The sequence below is a fragment of the Talpa occidentalis genome, unplaced genomic scaffold, assembly GCF_014898055.3.
Source record: "Talpa occidentalis isolate TD23 unplaced genomic scaffold, MPIMG_talOcc4v2.1 talOcc4.10, whole genome shotgun sequence".
Lineage (NCBI taxonomy): Eukaryota > Metazoa > Chordata > Mammalia > Eulipotyphla > Talpidae > Talpa > Talpa occidentalis.
The window spans coordinates 84,013,148-84,031,757 of record NW_023600993.1 but is presented as its reverse complement, the minus strand read 5'-3'; the positions used below and the strand labels follow the sequence as shown (position 1 = coordinate 84,031,757).

Sequence of the window (18,610 nt, the reverse complement as noted above, 5' to 3'; positions counted from 1 at the left end):
TCATGCACCAAAAAAAAAAGAACTTGGAATAAATAAAAATGTTAATGGTGGTTATTTCTACTAATTTTTCTATTAATTTTTTACCTTTTTAGGTAGATTTGAAAATATGAGGGCCTCTCTGGTGGTGCAAGGGGTTAAGCACAGCACTGTGAAGCTATTCGCAGCCTCTGCAGCATGAGTTCGATCCCTGGCTGGCCAGGGAGCTATCCACATGGTGCAGCACGCTGCTCCCCTCTGCAGTGTATTTCAGTCAATCTGCCTGTTCTGTCTCTGGTGAATCCTCTCATCCTCTGCACCTCTGACCTATATCCCAGTTCTTGTATGCATAAATAAATTTAAAAAGATAAATTAAAAAAAGAAAGCATGAAAAAAAATTAGGGATCCAGGGAATACACATTTGTGAAAATTCATTGAATTTCACACTTAAATTGGATGGATCTCATTGTATATAAATTACAACTCAAAAAAAGTTGATTTAAAAAAAACAAGTATGGGCCTCCCTGGTGGCACAGCGGGTTGAGCGCCGCGCTGTGAAGATGTCAGCAGCCTCTGCAGCTCGGGTTCAATTTCCGGCCAGCCAGGGAAATTCCCACATGGTGTGGCAGACCTCTCCTGTCTCACCTGCTGCTCCCCTTAGCAGTGTATTTCTGTCATCTGCCTATTCTGCTCCCTGCACTGGTCTCTGATGGAATCCTCTTACCCTCCATGCCTCTGGCCTGTACCCCAGCTCTTGTATAAAAATAAATACATCTTAAAAAAAAAAAAAACAAGTATGGACATTCCTTAGAAAAATCCAAAAGATTGTACCAACAAAATTCTGCATACAATTGTCTGGGTGTTCACAGACCCCACTGGCACTAATGTACATGTATATTGCATATAATAGCTAAGTGCCATATTAAGTGAGCCCCGAGGAGTCACCAGTAGGGGAGGCATAAATAGGAAGGGAACCAGATGACTTTGGTGCCTTCCTCTGTGACTGAAGGGCTGCTTACCGTCAAGCTGAGGTGTTTAGATAAACATTTTAGGACCCGAGCCATGCTGGCTGCAGCCCGTTCCCGCTCATGGTTTTTTATAGACTGTAACCAGGGGGCCATGTGCTGTGAAAAATAAAGGGAGTCTACATGATTTATCAGGAAGATCCTGGATAACACCCTTATTTTGTTAGGAAGAAAATGTGGAGATGGAAAACCCAAATGTCACTACTGTATCTGAAGATATTTCCTGAAATTTAGGTTGGAGATGAAAGAAGTGGGATTACAAATAAGGCATAAAGATCTATGGTGACTGGCTTCTGCTGGACTGTTTTTCAAGACTTATTTTCCCTTCATCCTGCTTTCTTCAATTATTTTATTCTAGTCTTCTGCAATTTTAAGTCTTTGGAAATCTTTTTTGGGAAGAAAATGACGTGCTATTAAAGCACTGAGAATGAAGAATTACACCCGTCTGCATTGTCAGGCAGGGATTCATGAGAAAACAATGTCTATGAGGAGACGCTTCATAAAGAAGGTGGCATTTCAGGAAGGAGGAATGACTTGAATTAAGTTGCGAAGACAGGGAAGTAAAGGTACAACTAGATAAAGGTGAGAAACACAATCTAGCTGGAGTGTTAATGTACAACTAGAAGAGAAATGAGAAATAATAATAAGGTCAATCATGGCAAGGATAAATGTCCATTTGTACTTAGGCACAAAGGATTAATAATAGCTTGAAGAAGGCCTCCCTGGTGGCATAAGGGGTTAAGTTGCAGCACTATGAAGCTATCCACAGCCACTGCAGCATGAGTTTGATCCCCAGCCAGGGAGCTAATCCACCTGGCGCAGCAGACCTCTCCTGCCTCACCCGCTGTTCCCCTCAGCAGTGTACTTTAGTCAATCTGCCTGTTCTGTTCCCCACTCTGTCTCTTGTGAATCCTCTCACCTCCTGCAACTCTGGCCTGTACACCAGTTCTTGTATGCATAAATAAATAAATCTTTAAAAAAATAGCGTGAAGAGTTACTTTTCTCTGATATCTACATCTCAAAATAGGTTAAGAGAGCAGTATGTCTGAATTGCAGTGAATGCACACCAATGCATACATCCCTGATGAGGATTGGCAGCTACTGGAATGGGTAGCAAGTGGTCATTAATGACCTTTGAGTCCCACCTAAAAGGCAGGCAGCAGCCTTCTTACTCATGAGGCTGACTGTTCTCTGGTCATTGACTGAAAGTCCCCTAGAGTAGTAAGCAATAATAATTCAAGGAATAATTACAGCAACAGTTAAACCATTTATAGAAGACTATTTATTTAAAGTTCACAGTAATTATCTACATTTAAGTTTGGAGAAACAAGACCTGGGATTTCATTCGTGGCTAAACTTATAACCAGTCCTGTCTGATTAAAAACTGATAGCTGATACTCCTGACTATGATACTGCCTCCCCAAATTTAATCCTCCCACATTTTCTTCAACTTTCCCCAGTTAATAGGAATAGTGTTCCATTTTCCCCTTAAAGATGATTTACCTTGGGGCCTCCCTGGTGGTGCAAGGGGTTAAGACGCAGCCTGTGAAGCTATCCGCAGCCTCTGCAGCAAGAGTTTGATTTCTGCTGGCCAGGGATCAACCCACATGGCACAGCAGACCTCTCCTGACTCATTCATTGCTCCCTTCAGGTGTGTACTTCGGTCGATCTGCCTGTCTGCTCCCTGCTCTGTCTCTGGTGAATCCTCTCACCCCCCACACCTCTTGTATGCATAAATAAATGTACCCCAGCTGGGTACATAATGTACATAAATGTACATAAATGTACCCCAGCTCTTGTATGCATAAATAAATATTTAAAAAAAAAAAGATTTACCTTAAAAATGGCATCAAGATTTTCCAAATGTGGGTCTTTTACCACCAAACTCTGGAGCATCTCAGAGAAACTCTCAAACGTCTGCCTGTAGAGACACTGAAAGGGCACAGGAACAGGAGTACCCTGAGAAGTTCTCCAATACTACACCTCTAAGGCTCTCCTTGTTATCTTGAGCGTTTACTCAAAGCACAAATCTAGTGCAAAATACTGGTAGGTAATTTGTGATGAGGTGAAACAATGAGTCTTCATTTCAAATAGATTCATGAGCATTAACTCCATAGCTAACTGATTCTAACTACATTTGGGAACTATTTAAGGATCATTAAGATCTTTTTAAAGTTTGGGCTTTTATTTTTGCCTAAAGTTTGACTTGTGACTCTTTCTAATATCTTGAATTAAAGGAAACAAAGTTCCCTTTGGCAACTACTTTACCAGACAGTTTACTAGCTACAGAAGAAAATCAAGCCTTTGAGCTTTTTCTTCTTCCTGAAAGCTTCTCCTCCAGAGCTACCCATACCCTCTCTCTTCCATTGTCACCTTATCAGGAAGGCTTCCCTGGTTACCCTATATTAAAAAACAAAACTCTTGGGCCTCCCCTGGTGGTGAAGCGGTTGAGCGCTGGGCTGTGAAGCTGCCTGCAGCCTCTGCAGTACTGGTTCGATCCCCGACCGCCAGCGAGGGTCCCACATGGGGCACAGACCTCTCCTGCCGTGCCCGCTGCTCCCCTCAGCAGTGTATATTTCGTCACTCTGCCTGTTCTGTTCCCTGCTCTGGCTCTGGTGAATTCTCTCACCTTCCCGCGCTTCTAACTGTACCCAGTGCTTACATATATAAATAAATAAATCTTTAAAAAAACCCAAAAAACTCATGCCTATAAACCACATTACTTTTTCTGCTTTTCTTTCCTCATTTTATTTTTTCTCAAGGCACTACCTGCTAGCTATATTTATTTATTTATCAGCAGTTTGTATCTATGCACTGGGATGTAAGCTCTCTGGAGAGTGTATACTGCTATATTTCTGTTGCTTAGCGCAATAACCCTAAATATCTGCTAACTGTATAAACACTTACCTCATTTTAAAGCCAAAAGAAAGAAAGAATGAAGGGGTAAAGAAGACCAAAAAAAAAAAGGGGCAGGGGAAGCAAAGCTACTCAATTTAACCACTTATTTTATTCATCTGACTTGTCTTAAATGGTATTTGGCTAGTTCCACAAAAATCAAATGCACTCTCTCAAAGGGCCAAGATGAGCAGACACTCTGGATGGCAAGTTACTAAAGCAAAGCATAAGTTACCTCTGAGTTGTAGGGTTCACTTGGGGTAATTTCCTGCAAGTGGATAAGAGTCTTTACAGAGGGCAGAGTGATTATACTTGTGATGATAAGACTGAACAAGTCAACTCGATCTTTAGAGCCGTACAGCAAATGGACATCTTGGTAACTAAGAAAAGACAGTATTGGAATAACAACATGGGAGAGTTTTATTTGACATTGATAAGCAGGGATCAAGGCAACAATAAAAGTTAGGGTAGAATGACTGGCATATCATTCTGATGGAAGATAAATGTCATAGCTTGTCAATCTGTTTAGCTAAATCTCACAGGTGGTTAGGGAAAGGATTTCAGGTTTAGAGCCTCCATCCTTCTCCCTTTATCCTCTTCTCCTCCCTAAGAGGTCACCAAAGTGACATGCCTCCAGGTTTCCTCCAGTTCAGCCATCAAGGGAAGCCTGCTATAGTTTGATATAGTAAATCATGGTTTTCTAATGTGTGTTCTCCTGAATGTTTGTTAGTTTGGGGAATGATGGGTTGAATCAAGTTAAAAAAGATATTTTAACTATCAGAATTTCTTGGAGCCTTCAACCAGTTAATGTGCAGTCCAGATCTCCAAAAAGGCAAGAAGCCATTAAATTTCTTAGACTGTGGAACTCTACTGTCATGAAGCATATGTGGCAATAAGTTTACACTGAATATGCTTGGACAAAGCTGAACTCCAGGGGCCTCCCTAGTGGCGCAGGAGTTAAAGACAGCACTATCAAGCTACTGCCAGCAACTGCAGCATGAGTTCGATCCCCAGACAGCCAGGGAGCAACCCACATGGTACAGCAGACCTCTCCTGCCTTGCCAGCTGCTCCCCTCAGCAGTGTATTTCAGTACATCTACCTGTTCTGCTCCTCACTCTCTCTGGTGAATCCTCTCACCTCCCCCGCACCTCTGGCTTACACCACAGTGTAAGCACATAAATAAAACAACAACAACAACAACAACAAACTGAACTCCAAAGTACAAATGGTAGCATATATGAAATCAAAATTCTTCTCCCAAAACATGAATTTGGCCTCACCTTCCCCAGCTAAATACATTTCAAAAGTTAAAGATATGTAATATATCAGTGGACTCTGGTATGGCCCTGAATGAGGATCTAGGAAATATGTGTAGGGACATGTGGGTGTCACCTGAGGTGAGAGATGGTAATAAAGAGCTCCCGGAGCACGGGGCTGAAGATCAGATGCAGGGACTCCTCTTCCACGAGCACCTGAAAAGAGGGAAAGAACTTTAGAGTCAAAAAGTGCCAAGTCATTAGGTCAGATATTCAGAGATGTGGGTGGCCTATAAGAACAACATGGCAGGTCCTTCAGTAGCTGCTCCTCAGCATTGCAGGACAGTGGCCTGCCTAGGAATTTATTCTTTGGAGCCAGAAGCTGAGATCTGGGTCATCTTACTAGCTATCTGAGGTGACACAAGTTATCTAACCTCTTTATCTTAGTTTCCCCATTTATAAAAAAAAAAGGAGGCAGCAGTATTAGTTACCTTCATGGAGTAATTGTGAGTAGTAAGCGAGCTAATTAATACCTCAGAGCAGCCCTCAACAACTATAAAATAGAGTCTGTTATACATTATTTTTATTACTAATGATTATTTCCAGTTTAGGAATTCTAAAATCTCCTTCCCACTAAACCAGCTATCTCTGCTATAGCACCTAATATTATGCTAAGTTACCTGCCTTGGAAAAGGTGTAACTTTCCAAATTCCAAATTGTTAAGGGAAAGCTGCCTTATCTTCGTGGGAAAATCTGCAGAATGATAGAAATAAACCCAGCTTGACAGAACCTGGGTTTGAGTTTGGCTCTGCCACTTATTCATTGTATGACCCTGACTGTATAACTTAACTTCCCTGTGCCTGAGTTCCCTTCTCTGTATAGATGAAATGAGATGTAGCTCAGGGAGGGGACATGAAGAGCAAAGGTAAACAGTTGTAGTGGGAGACTTACAGGATTGTCTACTCAACCTCTTTGGAAACTGCCCCTGGCTCAGAGAAACAGGCACTTCAGAGTCACTTTTTTGCTAAGTCATTCTGTCCCACCAACCATAGCTCATCTCTCCAGGAGTAGACACCAGGGACAATAAATTCTCTCTCTCTGAAATATGGAATTGGGACAGAGTGCCTCAGTCTCTGTCTGACTGGTCTACTAAAACGAGAAAGGTGAAAATTTGGGAGCAGTGGCCCCTATGGACAATGTCACATAGAGTTATGGTGTGGGGGTGAGGGAGGGAGGAAGGGAAATGAGTACAAATAAACAAAAATAAGAAATGAAGAAAAAGTTGTGAGTCTATGAAAATTTTTCTTTTTTCCTTCTAGTTTTATTTCTTTCCTGGAGCAGGTTGCTCTTCCTATCATAGAATTCTGGGGAACAAATCTTCCCTTTTGTGTTTTGGCTGCATCTAGGGGGATTTCTTTTATCTGCAACCAAGAAGACAGACAATACTATCTCCATTTTCCTGGTGGAGTTAGCTGTCCAGTGAAGTTGATTTGCTTAAGGTTGAGTTGTAGAACTAGAACTAGAAATGTCATCTTCTGAGCTCCCATTCTTTTCCATCTTTCTGCTTCAGGGAACTCAGTCTCACTAGGATCACTTTTCATAGTGAGCTATCCTCTGAACTCCTTCTGCATTTATTATAAATTGTCAGTGAAGACTCTTCTGAAATACCATTCTCAGCCATCTCCTGCCACATTGCCCAAATAATACAGTAACTTCTCAATGCTGAGTGTATCCTTTAATTAATTATTTAATCAAACAATTAACATAGTAGGGTTTTGTGGAGGACTCCAAATGCAGAATTAGGGCAGAGTTGCAAGCTAGCAGAGTTAAAAGATTCTAAGGACATAGGTATTTACCCAAAGGACACAGAAACATCAATTCCAAAGAACACCTGCACCCCTATGTTTATAGCAGCACTATTACAATAGCTAAGCTTTGGAAACAGCCCAAATGCCCAAATATATATGACTGGATCAAGAAGATGTGGTACATATATACCATGGAATATTACTCAGCATTCAAAAAAGATAAACACATGCAATTTGCAGCAACATGGATGGCGCTGGAAGGGATCATGCTCAGAGAAATAAGCCAGAAAGAAAAAGAAAAATACCGGATGGTCTCACTCATAGCAGGAATCTAGAGAACTTAAATAAGGGACCAGGAAAAGGAATAACTATAAGAAAGTGAAAATCAAAATTAACAAAAAACTATGAACCAGAGACACTTTTTGGGGGGTGGGGGGTGGGAGGGGAGGGATTGGGGTCAAAATGGGGGGGTTGCAATTGCATGGGGAATATAAAAATAAAATTTATTATTTAAAAAAAAGTAAATAAATAAAACAATGAAAAAAAAAAAGATTCTAAGGACAAGTCTGCTGTATTAAAATTCCACTGTTACAGGTCTTGGTCCACTCTCTCCTATTGTACTCTACTAGCATCTAAAAATTTCTACTCTCCACCCTCTCTACTGCAGTCCTCTCTTCTCTCAATCCCATTTATCATATCTTCGAGACTTAGGCTAGGTGATATTCCTGTATTAATTTCACCCCAATGATATCATTAGTGTATTCTATATCCCAGTTGCCAGTGAATATTTTTTGATTAAAGTTCTCAAAAGATTCTTTTGGTTTTTTTGAGTTAAGACATAGAATAAACCGTACATATTTAAAGTGTACAGATGATCTGTGACATAAGTATATACCTGTGAAACCAGCATCGCAATCAAGATAATGAAAATATGGTTCATTTCCAAAAGTTTTCTTGCTCTGCTCTCTATTTCTCCCTCTCTACTCTTTCCCACTCTACTTTTATGTCCAACAACCATTGATCTGATGTCACCATAACTTGAATTTTCTATAAATGAAATCGTACAGTATATCCCTTTTATTTTTGTCTGGCAGCATAATTATGTTTTTTAAGATTTATATTTATTTATGCATATAAGACCTGGAATGCAGGGCAGAGGTACGGGGGCGTGAGAAGATTCACCAGAGACAGAGTGGGGAGCAGAACAGGTGGACCTACTACGATATTCTGCTGAGGGGAGCAGCGAGCAAGGTCTGGTAGCATAATTATCTTTTTTTTTTTTTTTTAACAGATGTGAGATTTATTTTTTTTAATTTTTATTTATTTATACAAGCACTGGGTACAGTTAGAAGCGCGGGAGGGTGAGAGAATTCACCAGATCCAGAGCGGGGAGCAGAGCAGGCAGAAGGACTGAAGTACACTGCTGAGGGGAGCAGCCGGCGAGGCAGGAGAGGTCTGCGGGCCATGTGGGACCCTCCTTCGGTGGCCAGGGAGCGGCCGGGGATCGAACCAGCGCTGCAGAGGCTGTGGGCAGCTTCGCAACCCAGAGCTCAACCGCTGTGTCACCGGGGAGGCCCTAGCATAATTATCTTGAGATGAATCCAAGTTGTAGCATATATTTTGTTGCCGAGTGGTATTCTATTATATGGATATGCCACAATTGTTAAATTCATCAGTTGATGGATGTTTGGATTGTTTCCAGTGTTTCGCTATAAGAATCAAAGCTGCTACTAACACTTGTGTACATATTTATCTGTGTGGACATATGCTTCATTTTACCTAGGAGTGAAACTGCTGGGACATATGGTAACTGTATGTTTAACTTAAACAGCCAAACTGTTTTCTGAAGTAGTTGTGTCATTTTACATTCCCACTAGCGGTGTATGGGAGTTTAGTTGCGCCACATCCCCATCAACATTTGGTACTCTGTATAATTGCATCTCATTGTGGCTTCAGTTTGCTTTTCTCTAATCACAGTGGTGGAACATATTTTCAATTACTAATTTATAAATCTTCTTTGGTGAAGTATCATAAAATATTTTTCTCCTTCCTTTCTACGTTCTTTTCCTAGTTTCCTTGGTTCTTTTCATTTGAATACCAAAGAGTCATACACTGGGGTGGGTCATGAGAAACTGACTATTGACTTAAAAGTCTTCTTTATTATAATGACCCTGGACTTTTCTTTTTTTTCATTTTTTAAAAAGATTTATTATAATTATTTATGCACACAAGAGCAGGGGTGTAGGCCAGAGGTGTGGGGGTGAAAGGATTTATCAGAGACAAAGTGGGGAGCAGTACAGGCAGAATGACTGAAATACACTGCTGAGGGGAGTAGCATGTGAGACAGAAATCTACTGCACCATGTGGGTTAGCTCGCTGGCCAGGGATCAAACTTGCACTGCAGTGGCTGGCTATAGCTTGATAATGCTGAGACTTAACCCCTTGCACCACCAGGAAGGCCCTCATTTTTTCATTTTATTTATTTATTTAAAAATATTTATTTATTTATTTATACAAAAACTGGGGTACAGGCCAGAAGCACAGGAGGGTAAGAGAATTCACCAGAGACAGAGCAGGGAGAAGAACAGGTAGATGGACCGAAGACACTGCTGAGGGGAGCAGCGGGCGAGGCAGGAGAGGTCCGCCACACCATGTGGGTAGCTTCCTGGTCGGCGGGGAATCGAACCAGCGCCACAGAGGCTGCAGACAGCTTCGCAGCACGGCACTCAACCCGCTTTGCCACCAGGGAGGCCCCTTTTTTCATTTTTAAATTAGGTTTAAAATTTTTATTTTATTTTTGAAGTTACATTTTTGCTCTTTCATATATGAACATGTTCTACTCACCCTCCACCAAATCATCCATACCAATACCCCCTCTGCCTCTCCCAAACCCTAGTTTTTTCTTCCTTGAGGGTTCCCCAACAAAACCGCTATTCCTCTTGAGTATCTTTCCTCCAGGTTGTTGGGAGGGACACTTAACCCCTGCACATGAGCTTGGAGGGATTTTATATACTTGCACAATAATGCAATAATTGCATTTGTCTTATGGACACCAACTGCACTTAACTCTTCTAGGCTGAAATCCTAGCCAATCTGAAGATTGGTTGGGACTTGCAGTAGATATCTTACTACTGGCTGGACAGATCCACATGAACAGCAAAGGGAAATTCAATGTACTTTTGCTGCTTGAGACTTGCATTTGTAGATCTTCTGATCTGTTTGGTTGAGCTAGGTGGCAATTTGCTGCTGTCAGTTCTCGTGGATGTGTACTCTGGAATCATGCTGTTTTGCTGGGTCCTGTGGTTTCATACAGTGCTCTTCCCCGAGGAGCTAAGTCAAGTAGAAAATTGCATTCATACTTGAGTCTGCATTATATCATTCTATTCCTTTTGATGTACTATCTAAATGGTTGTCAATCTATTCATGAGGTGTGTGATCACTTCCAGATCGATTGTAAACTCTTGGAAGGCAAGGAGTAAATGAACACTTTCAGGAAATTTGGATAATTTATTGAAGCACCAAAGTGTTCTAAAGACCGTCCCTTGATAAATTACCTATCATTTAACAAATCTGTTAACTGGTTACTCTTCAATTCTGCAAATTACTAATCAATCTAATCAGATTTACATATCCATGGTAATGAAAAACAACTTTTCATTTTCCTGGAATATACAAGAAATCTCAGATTCAGAGTTTTAAAGCTTTAGTGAAACCAAAGGGAATGTTTCACAGGTGAGGAAACTAAAGTACCAAGAAGTTAAATACTTGCTTAAGTGCCTTCTTTGTCAAGCCCTTCTGGATCTTTTGATATAGAACTGACTGTTCACGACTCCTCTGTGATCTCACTATACTATACATATTGAAACAAACTCTTATTATAGTCCCTGTAACACTCGTTTACACCTTACTTGTCTTCAGGAATATGAATTATGTTTTCTTTGTCCTTCTAGTCCCAGTACCCAGGAAAGTGCCTAGAACTGTCAAGTACTTAATAATGCAATGCAATGAATGAGCTAGTGGAAAAGTGTGGCTGAAGTGAAGCACAATTAGGACAGAATACAATAATAAAAGTAATACAACCGCAATTTTTTAATGCAAAATATATTAAGTACCATACTATGTGGCTTATTCTTCTTATTTACTATTCTCAACAGTTCTGTGGAATAGACACATCCACTATTCTCATTTTAGAGATGAGGTAACTGAGGCACTAAGAAGTTAAGTCATTTTCCCAAGTTCCATGGCTAGAAAGAGGCAGAGTTGTCACTTGAAATTAGGTATTGGATTACACAATCTGCCTCAAGACTACTACTTAACGAGAATGTAGAATCATCCTTACTGAGAAATTTAAATGCTATTCTTCTCCTTTCTACTCCTCTTCTTTTTATTGCTTCCTAAGAGTGACTGTGTTTGTGCAGTCCCCGAGTATTTCTCCTCCATGTAAAGATATTGATATGAGAAGAGGCTAAGAGAAAGGATTGCTGCAGGGGGCTTGTTGCCCCAGCCAGATAGGACACTGACAAGCAGCTAAGAGAAAGGGCCTCACACCGTGGGGTTGAAGATCTGGCATCCCTTTGGTTTTTATTCTTGGTCATAGAGAGAGAAAAATTTATTAGAGAGTATATTGGGCAGTGGATTGTACATGTCAGCAGGCTGTAAGTAAATGGCACAGAAAATTATCTGTTTAGAAATTAGTATTAAGCAATTTGGCCCACTTGACAATGGGAGACAATTTATTGTACATGCCTGACAAGCAATCCAGCACAATAATTCTAGTAGGTCCTTCTTTTGCCTTCTTTTGAAGTTTCTTGGGAAAGTTTTTAAATGAAGCTATTTGAGTTAAGGAGTTTCTAGGTAAAAAAAGTTCTGATAGCTGAGTAGCAGCCGGTCCCCAGCTGAAGGCCATGTGAATAAGAAAAGTCTTTTCTTGCTTAGGCTTTAGCTGATAGGGATGTACTGGCGGCTATCCACAGCCTTAGGTAATTGTTTAGCTGAATCAAGGAGTTCTAGTGTAAGGCTTAGTTTTTTATTAACTTTGAAGTTTGCCTTCTTACTGAGAGCACGTAGTAGCCAAAGGTCTATGGGAAAAGGGATGCACTGATTGTTTCTATGCATATGATGATGTAATCTCTCGGCTTGCTAAAAAAGTATAAATAAAGAACCTGCTGAGCCCCTCAGAAGAAGATACTAGCACCTCAACAAGTGTCAGTGTCTCCTCATTCTAACTCATCCCCTTCCCCGTAGACCTTTCGTTTTTGCCGACGCCGTCTCATCCTTTCAGGAACTCCTGACACGACATTTTGCCGGAGGCTGGTCCCCAGCAAAGGATAATATGGGTGAAGCCACTAAAACTTTTGTTGACCAAGTCACTGAATTTGCATGGTCCCAATAATTCAAAATAAGGTCACAATACTTACATTTAGGGTATGCACAATATCTTCTATGTTACTGTGAATGAATGATCCTGTGGTTTCATCACAAGGTAATGTTTGGCTGAGAGAAGACAAAGATCTTAGGAATGACAGCTTCTCCTGCTCACTCTAAATTTGTGGGAAAAGGACAAAAACACAACTGTATGTTCTGATTTCATTTAGTAATTATAGAGGGCTTTTGAAAAATATATTGCAATGTTTGAAATATGTAACATCTCATTCAATGCAATGGCAACCTTTCATTAGGAATGAATAAACTACAGAAGAATTTCTGTGAAATTCCTTCTCTACTGGCCCTACCTTTTCCCCTCTCAGCTAGAATACTGAGTGCTCCACCATGGCTCACCCCACCCTTTAGTCTTGGCTTCCTTATCTACCCATTCAGTACACTGCTGATTGATTAAGCTTCCTAAAGGTGACCTCTGACGCTATTACTTGTAGCACTTTGGATGTCATTAAAGACTCATTGTTTTGAGTCTTTATGGTTTCCTATTAAAATGCAAATTCTGATTTGAACAAATTCTCTTTTGTATTATTTTTCTTATAAAAGCAATATCCATCATAGCAATGTTGAAAAAATGAAGTATAAAGAATAAAAGGCACCAATAATTCTACCATCTTAGGAGAATTTTGTCCCATCTTCACCCTCTGTAGATCAATCATATGAACCAGTATAAGCTCTCTGGTAAGTATGCAGCAATGTACAGCAAGAGGCTGACTTCATCATCTGTTTCTCTCTCACCTGGATTACTATAACAATACAACAATGGGTTTTATGCTCTAGTGTTGTCCCCTTCAACCTACTTCCCCAACTATTACTGGATTCACCTTCCCCAAATGCAAATTTGATAAAGTAACTCCTTATCAAAAATCTTTCAATAGCACTCATGGAGGTCAAGGTTTACCCAATGTGACCCCAGACAGCCTCTTTATATATATATATATATATATTTTTTTTTTTTTTAATAGAGGCATTTTGTTTTGTTTTGTTTTGGTTTTGTTTATACATGCACTGGGTACAGTCAGAAGTACGGGAGGGTGAGAGAATTCACCAGAGCCAGAGTGGGGAACAGAACAGGCAGAAGGACCGAAGCACACTGCTGAGGGGAGTAGCGGGCGGCAGGAGAGGTCTGCGCACCATGTGGGACCCTCCTCCAGTGGCTGGGGAGCAGCCAGGGATCGAACCGGCGCTGCAGAGGCCGCGGGCAGCTTCGCAACCCAGCGTTCAACCGCTGCGCCACCGGGGAGGCCCCCAGACAGCCTCTTCAAGTTCACTTCTTGCCTTTCTCCCCCAGCATTCTGAGTGCTAATCAAATTAACTTTATGCTGCCTTTTCTTGCTTCTGGACCTTTGCATCTTCTGTGTTCTCTATGCTAGTTAACTAACTAAAATCTATACATCTTTTAAGACCTAGATCACTCATTATCTAAAATAATAGATATCTGAAATAGGGTCAGGCATCATGCTGTGTATTCATACACCACATGAGTATATTATGGCATCTGTGACAGTCTGACAAAATTAACTTCTTATTCATCTATTTCCCTGACCAGTTGTGAATTCAGGTCACGGCAAGGAGTAGACCTGTTTATTCCCAATTCATGCAGCAATCCAAGCCCTTTATTAATTACACAGAAATCCTTTATATAAAATCCTCTGGGGGGAAAAAGATAAAGAATAGTTGAAGTCAAAAGTAAAGGCCATTTTATGCTGTTGCTATCCAATATGTCAAAAGGAAAGAAGGCCAAGGGGAAGAAGGTGGCCCAGGCCCCTGCTGTCCTGCAGAAGCAGGAGGCAAAAAAGGTGGTAAATTCCCTGTTTGAGAAAAGGCCCAAAAATTCTGTCATTGCACAGGACATCCAGCCCAAGAGGCACCTCACCAGCTTTGTCAAATGGCCCCACTAGGTGAGGCTGCAGCAGCATCTGTAATGCTTCCTGCCATTAACCACCTCACCCAGGCCTTTGACAGCCAAAGAACTACTCAATTGCTTAAGCTGGCCCACAAATACAGACCAGAGATCAAGCAAGAGAAGAAGCAGAGATTGTTGGCTCAAGCTGAAAAGAAAGTTTCTAGCGAAGGGGATGTTCCCACTAAGAGGCCACCTATACTTTGAGGAGGGGTTAATAACGTCACCACCCTGGTGGAGAACAAGAAGGCTCAGCTGGTGGTGATCACGCATGATGTGGACCCTATCGAGCTGGTCATGTTCCTGCCTGCCCTGTGCCGGGTGACTGGGGTTTCCTACTGCATTATCAAGGAGAAGGTGAGGCTGGGGCGATTGGTCCACAGAAAGACTTGTACCACTGTCGCCATTGCAACGGTTAACTCAGAAAACAAAGGAGCCCTGGCCATGCTGGTGGAAGCTATCAGGACCAATTACAATGACAGATACAGTGAGATCTGACATCACTGGGGAGGCACTGTCTTGGGTCAAAAATTGGTGGCTCACTTCACCAAGCTAGAAAAGGCAAAGGCGAAAGAACTTGCCATTAAAATGGGCTAAGTGTATGCTGTCACTTCTTCTGTACATAAAAATAATAATGAATGTCCTTCTCCCCCTCCTCCAAAAACGTAAAGACCAACATGCTGGCCTTAAGTGTTTCTTAGAAATTATATTGGCATTATAGACAGAGAAAAGGTAAAGTCTGATGATTTTTCACAAACCAAAAAATCCACATATACATAGCATACTCTGATTAACATTTGTCAATGACAGATCACATTCACAATGGTGGTCCCAACAGTCCACACCACACGGCCTCGGTGTGTAGGAGGCTATTCCACCTAGTCATGGAATTGCACTGTATGATGTTCACACAATGACAAAATTGCCTAACCACACATTTCTCAGAATGTATGCCTGTTGCTAAGAGATGAACGACTGTATATCCAGAGGAAATGAAGTCTGGATTTCAAAGAGATATAAGCACTCTTTCCATTGCATTTTTATTCACAATAGCCAAGATATGAACACAAATATCTATTGATGGAGGAATGTGTAAAGAAAATGTGATATGTATACATATAATGGAATATGGTTCAGCTTTTAAAAAAAAGGAAATCCTCTCATTTGTGACAACATGAATAAAAATGGGGAAGGTATGTGAATAAGTCAGACACACAAATACAAAAGTGGCACAATCTCACTTATATGTGGAGTCTAGAAGTCAAACTCATAGAAACAGAGGATAGAATGGTGGCAGCCTGGGGCAGCGGTGTGAGTGTAATGGGGAGATGCTAATCAAAGGATACAGTTTCATTCATGCTAGAAGAATGAATTATGGAAAACTAAGGTACAGCAATGGTGACTACAGTAATAGATACTGTATTAAATACCTGAAATTTGCTAAAAGGATCTTTTTTTTTTTTTTTTTTTTTTTTATTTTTTTAATAGAGGCATGCTTTATTTATTTGTTTGCTGGTTTGTTTGTTTTGTTCTGTTCATACATGCACTGGGTACAGTCAGAAGCGCGGGAGGGTGAGAGAATTCACCAGAGCCAGAGCGGGGAGCAGAGCAGGCAGAAGGACCGAAGCACACTGCTGAGGGGAGCAGCGGGCGGCAGGGGAGGTCTGCACGCCATGTGGGACCCTCCTCCGGTGGCCGGGGAGCAGCCGGGGATCGAACCGGCGCCGCAGAGGCCGCGTGCAGCTTCGCAACCCAGCGCTCAACCGCTGCGCCACCGGGGAGGCCCTGCTAAAAGGATCTTAAACTTCATCACACACATACAGTGGCAACTATGTAGATGTGACAAATAAATTATTCTAGATTGTGGTAATCTTTTCACAATGTATACAAATATCAAAACATCAAGTTGTAGATATGATATCTATACAATTTATACATGTCAAAGCTATCTCAATAGTTGTTTAAAAAAAAAAAAAAACAACACACCAGGGCCTCCCTGGTGGCTCAAGGGGTTAAGATACAACCTATGAAGCGTTCTGTAGCCATTGCAGCACGAGTTCTATCCCCGGCCAGGGAGCCACCCACATGGCACAGTGGAATTCTCCTGACTCGCCTGCTGCTCCCCTCGGTGGTGTGCTTCAGTCAGTCTGCCTGTTCTGCTCCCCACTCTGTCTCTGGTGAATCCTCTCACCCTCCATACCTCTGGCCTGTACCCCAGTTCTTCTATACATAAATAAATAAATCTTTAAAAACAAAGAAAAAAACACCATATAATCAGTAAGAGATTACCAGCAATCTAGAGACCCTCCTCATCCTCTTTTCCAAGGCTATTTTTTTACACTCCACATGCTAAAATTCACCTTTTAAGGGGGAGAGTGAAAAATATGTGCATAAGTCCTAATACATGCATAAGTCCATGTAACTATTACTACCATCAAGATATAGAGCAATTCCATTACCCCCAAATTTTCCCTCATGCAACCCTTTTGAAATCATACCCTCCCCCATACCCTAATTCCTAGGAACCACTGATCTGTTCTTGATCATGATAGCATTTGTTTTTTCTTTTTGGAATTCCATGTAACTGGAAACATACCATCTATAACCTTTGGGGATCGTCTTCTTTTGGTCAGTATCAGTCTTTGAGATTCATCTAACTTGTTGACATGTATCAGGAATTTGTGCCTTTTATTGCTGGATAGTATTCCATGTGATGGGTGCACCCTGGTTTTGTAACAGGGTGGTCCCCAGGAAAGGGGGAGGTTCCCTGCCCCACCCAAGGGAGGGTGGAGCTGAGCAGCAAGAGGAAAAGCTGCAGAAGAGACTGAGGAAGAAAGGAAGCAGGATGGAGCCAGGAGACCTGGAGGAGGCGCGTGGAGCCTAGAGACACGTGAAGAAACTGTGCTTGTCTTTTGGTCGTGGACTGGGTGACACAGATGTGGGTGAGACCCGTGGGGAGGTGACAATGGCAGCTTTTATCTGGATGTTGATTTTGCTCTTTTCCTTCCGGGCTTGTCCAGTTGTTTGTGACCCTTTTCTGTGGGTCCCCACTGGAAGATGTTTTAGACTTGTGGTAGACTTTGGGGCCTTGTTCTGGGCCGATCCCATATGGATGGACTTTTACCCACGAGGGGATGGGTAACTTTGGGTGCTTCATTTAGAAACTAGACTCTTTGCCTTACCTATATTGTTTCCTAGTTTAATTAAAGTTCCTTCCCATTAAAGTCTCCTATGTTTTGTGTTGATGCGGCGGATGGCAGAACCCATTTAGAATAGGCAGGTTTGCGGGGTTTGGGCTGCCCCTCTCCCTGTCCTATAACAGATTGTGTGCTTGTGAACACTTTTAATCTTATCACTCCAACTTCTCCCCAGTGTTGAATACAGTATCTTATTAACAGTAGATGCTCATTCATTATTTGTTGATTGACTGATTAAAATTTAAAAGACATATAAAAGGTGACTTCACTGGAAACACAAACTAGAGAGATGTTACTGCAATAATTGCCTCTCATAAAGATCCAGACCAAGCAAGAAACTACACAGCAGGATGGGCCATGTCATGAAATAAAGGAAATAAACAGATATACTTTTTTTGTTTATTAGACAAAATTAAAAACAAAAAGTAATACTGATTTTGGACAGCTGTACATAACCGGGCATTTAATATATTCTGCCAATGAGAATACATATAGGCTTAAGATCGCAGGGAATAATTTACTAATATCGATTAAAAGCTTTAAAAGAATATGTATCTGTTGATTCAGCAACACTACATCCAGGAATTTACCCTGGAGAATCATTTGAGGAGTACAGAGAACCACACATAAGATTATTTGTCAAATAACATTAAGAATTAGAAAGGACCTCACTGGCTAATGGTGGGAGTATTAGTTATGTAAATTAGGATGTTCATTTTATTGTTCTTAGGGTAAAAAAAATCTTATCTTATTTTCAAGGACCTGTATGGTCTCACTCTACCTACCTCTTCAGCCTCATTTTGTCACCATGACTTACAGAAACCACGCCTTTTCCAATTCCTCAATCATACTCTGTTCCTTTGAGCCAAGAGTTGTTAAATATACCATTTCCTATTTCCCTCTAATTCTACCATCTCCTAGTTTCTCTTATTCATTACTCAGATCTGAGTCATTTCCTCAGAAATACCTTCCCTAATAAGTTCTTCTGTTATGTGCTCTTCATTGAATGAATGAATGAACAAATGATTCACCCAAACAATGGAATACTGTACAATTAAATAGGATAATAGAGATATAGTTATTAATGTTGAAAATTTTTTCTACATATAATAA

The 18,610-nt window shown here is 41.1% G+C and overlaps 1 protein-coding gene and 1 pseudogene across 3 annotated transcripts in view; one reads left to right on the top strand and one right to left on the bottom strand.

The window, feature by feature from the left end:
- MROH8 (maestro heat like repeat family member 8) overlaps nt 1–18,610 on the bottom strand; it is a 57,619-nt gene that overhangs the window by 31,045 nt on the left and 7,964 nt on the right. For 2 of the 3 annotated variants that reach the window (XM_037495449.2, XM_037495464.2), the window contains exons 4-8: nt 12,379–12,501; nt 5,290–5,369; nt 4,132–4,276; nt 2,838–2,933; nt 996–1,100 (exon numbers count right to left, since the gene is read on the bottom strand). In XM_037495449.2, coding sequence (XP_037351346.1) covers nt 996–1,100; nt 2,838–2,933; nt 4,132–4,276; nt 5,290–5,369; nt 12,379–12,501 — 549 coding nt within the window. The remainder of the gene's footprint in view (nt 1–995; nt 1,101–2,837; nt 2,934–4,131; nt 4,277–5,289; nt 5,370–12,378; nt 12,502–18,610) is intronic. The other variant, XM_037495456.2, reaches the window with a different exon arrangement.
- LOC119233065 (60S ribosomal protein L7a-like) lies at nt 14,119–14,897 on the top strand (annotated as a pseudogene).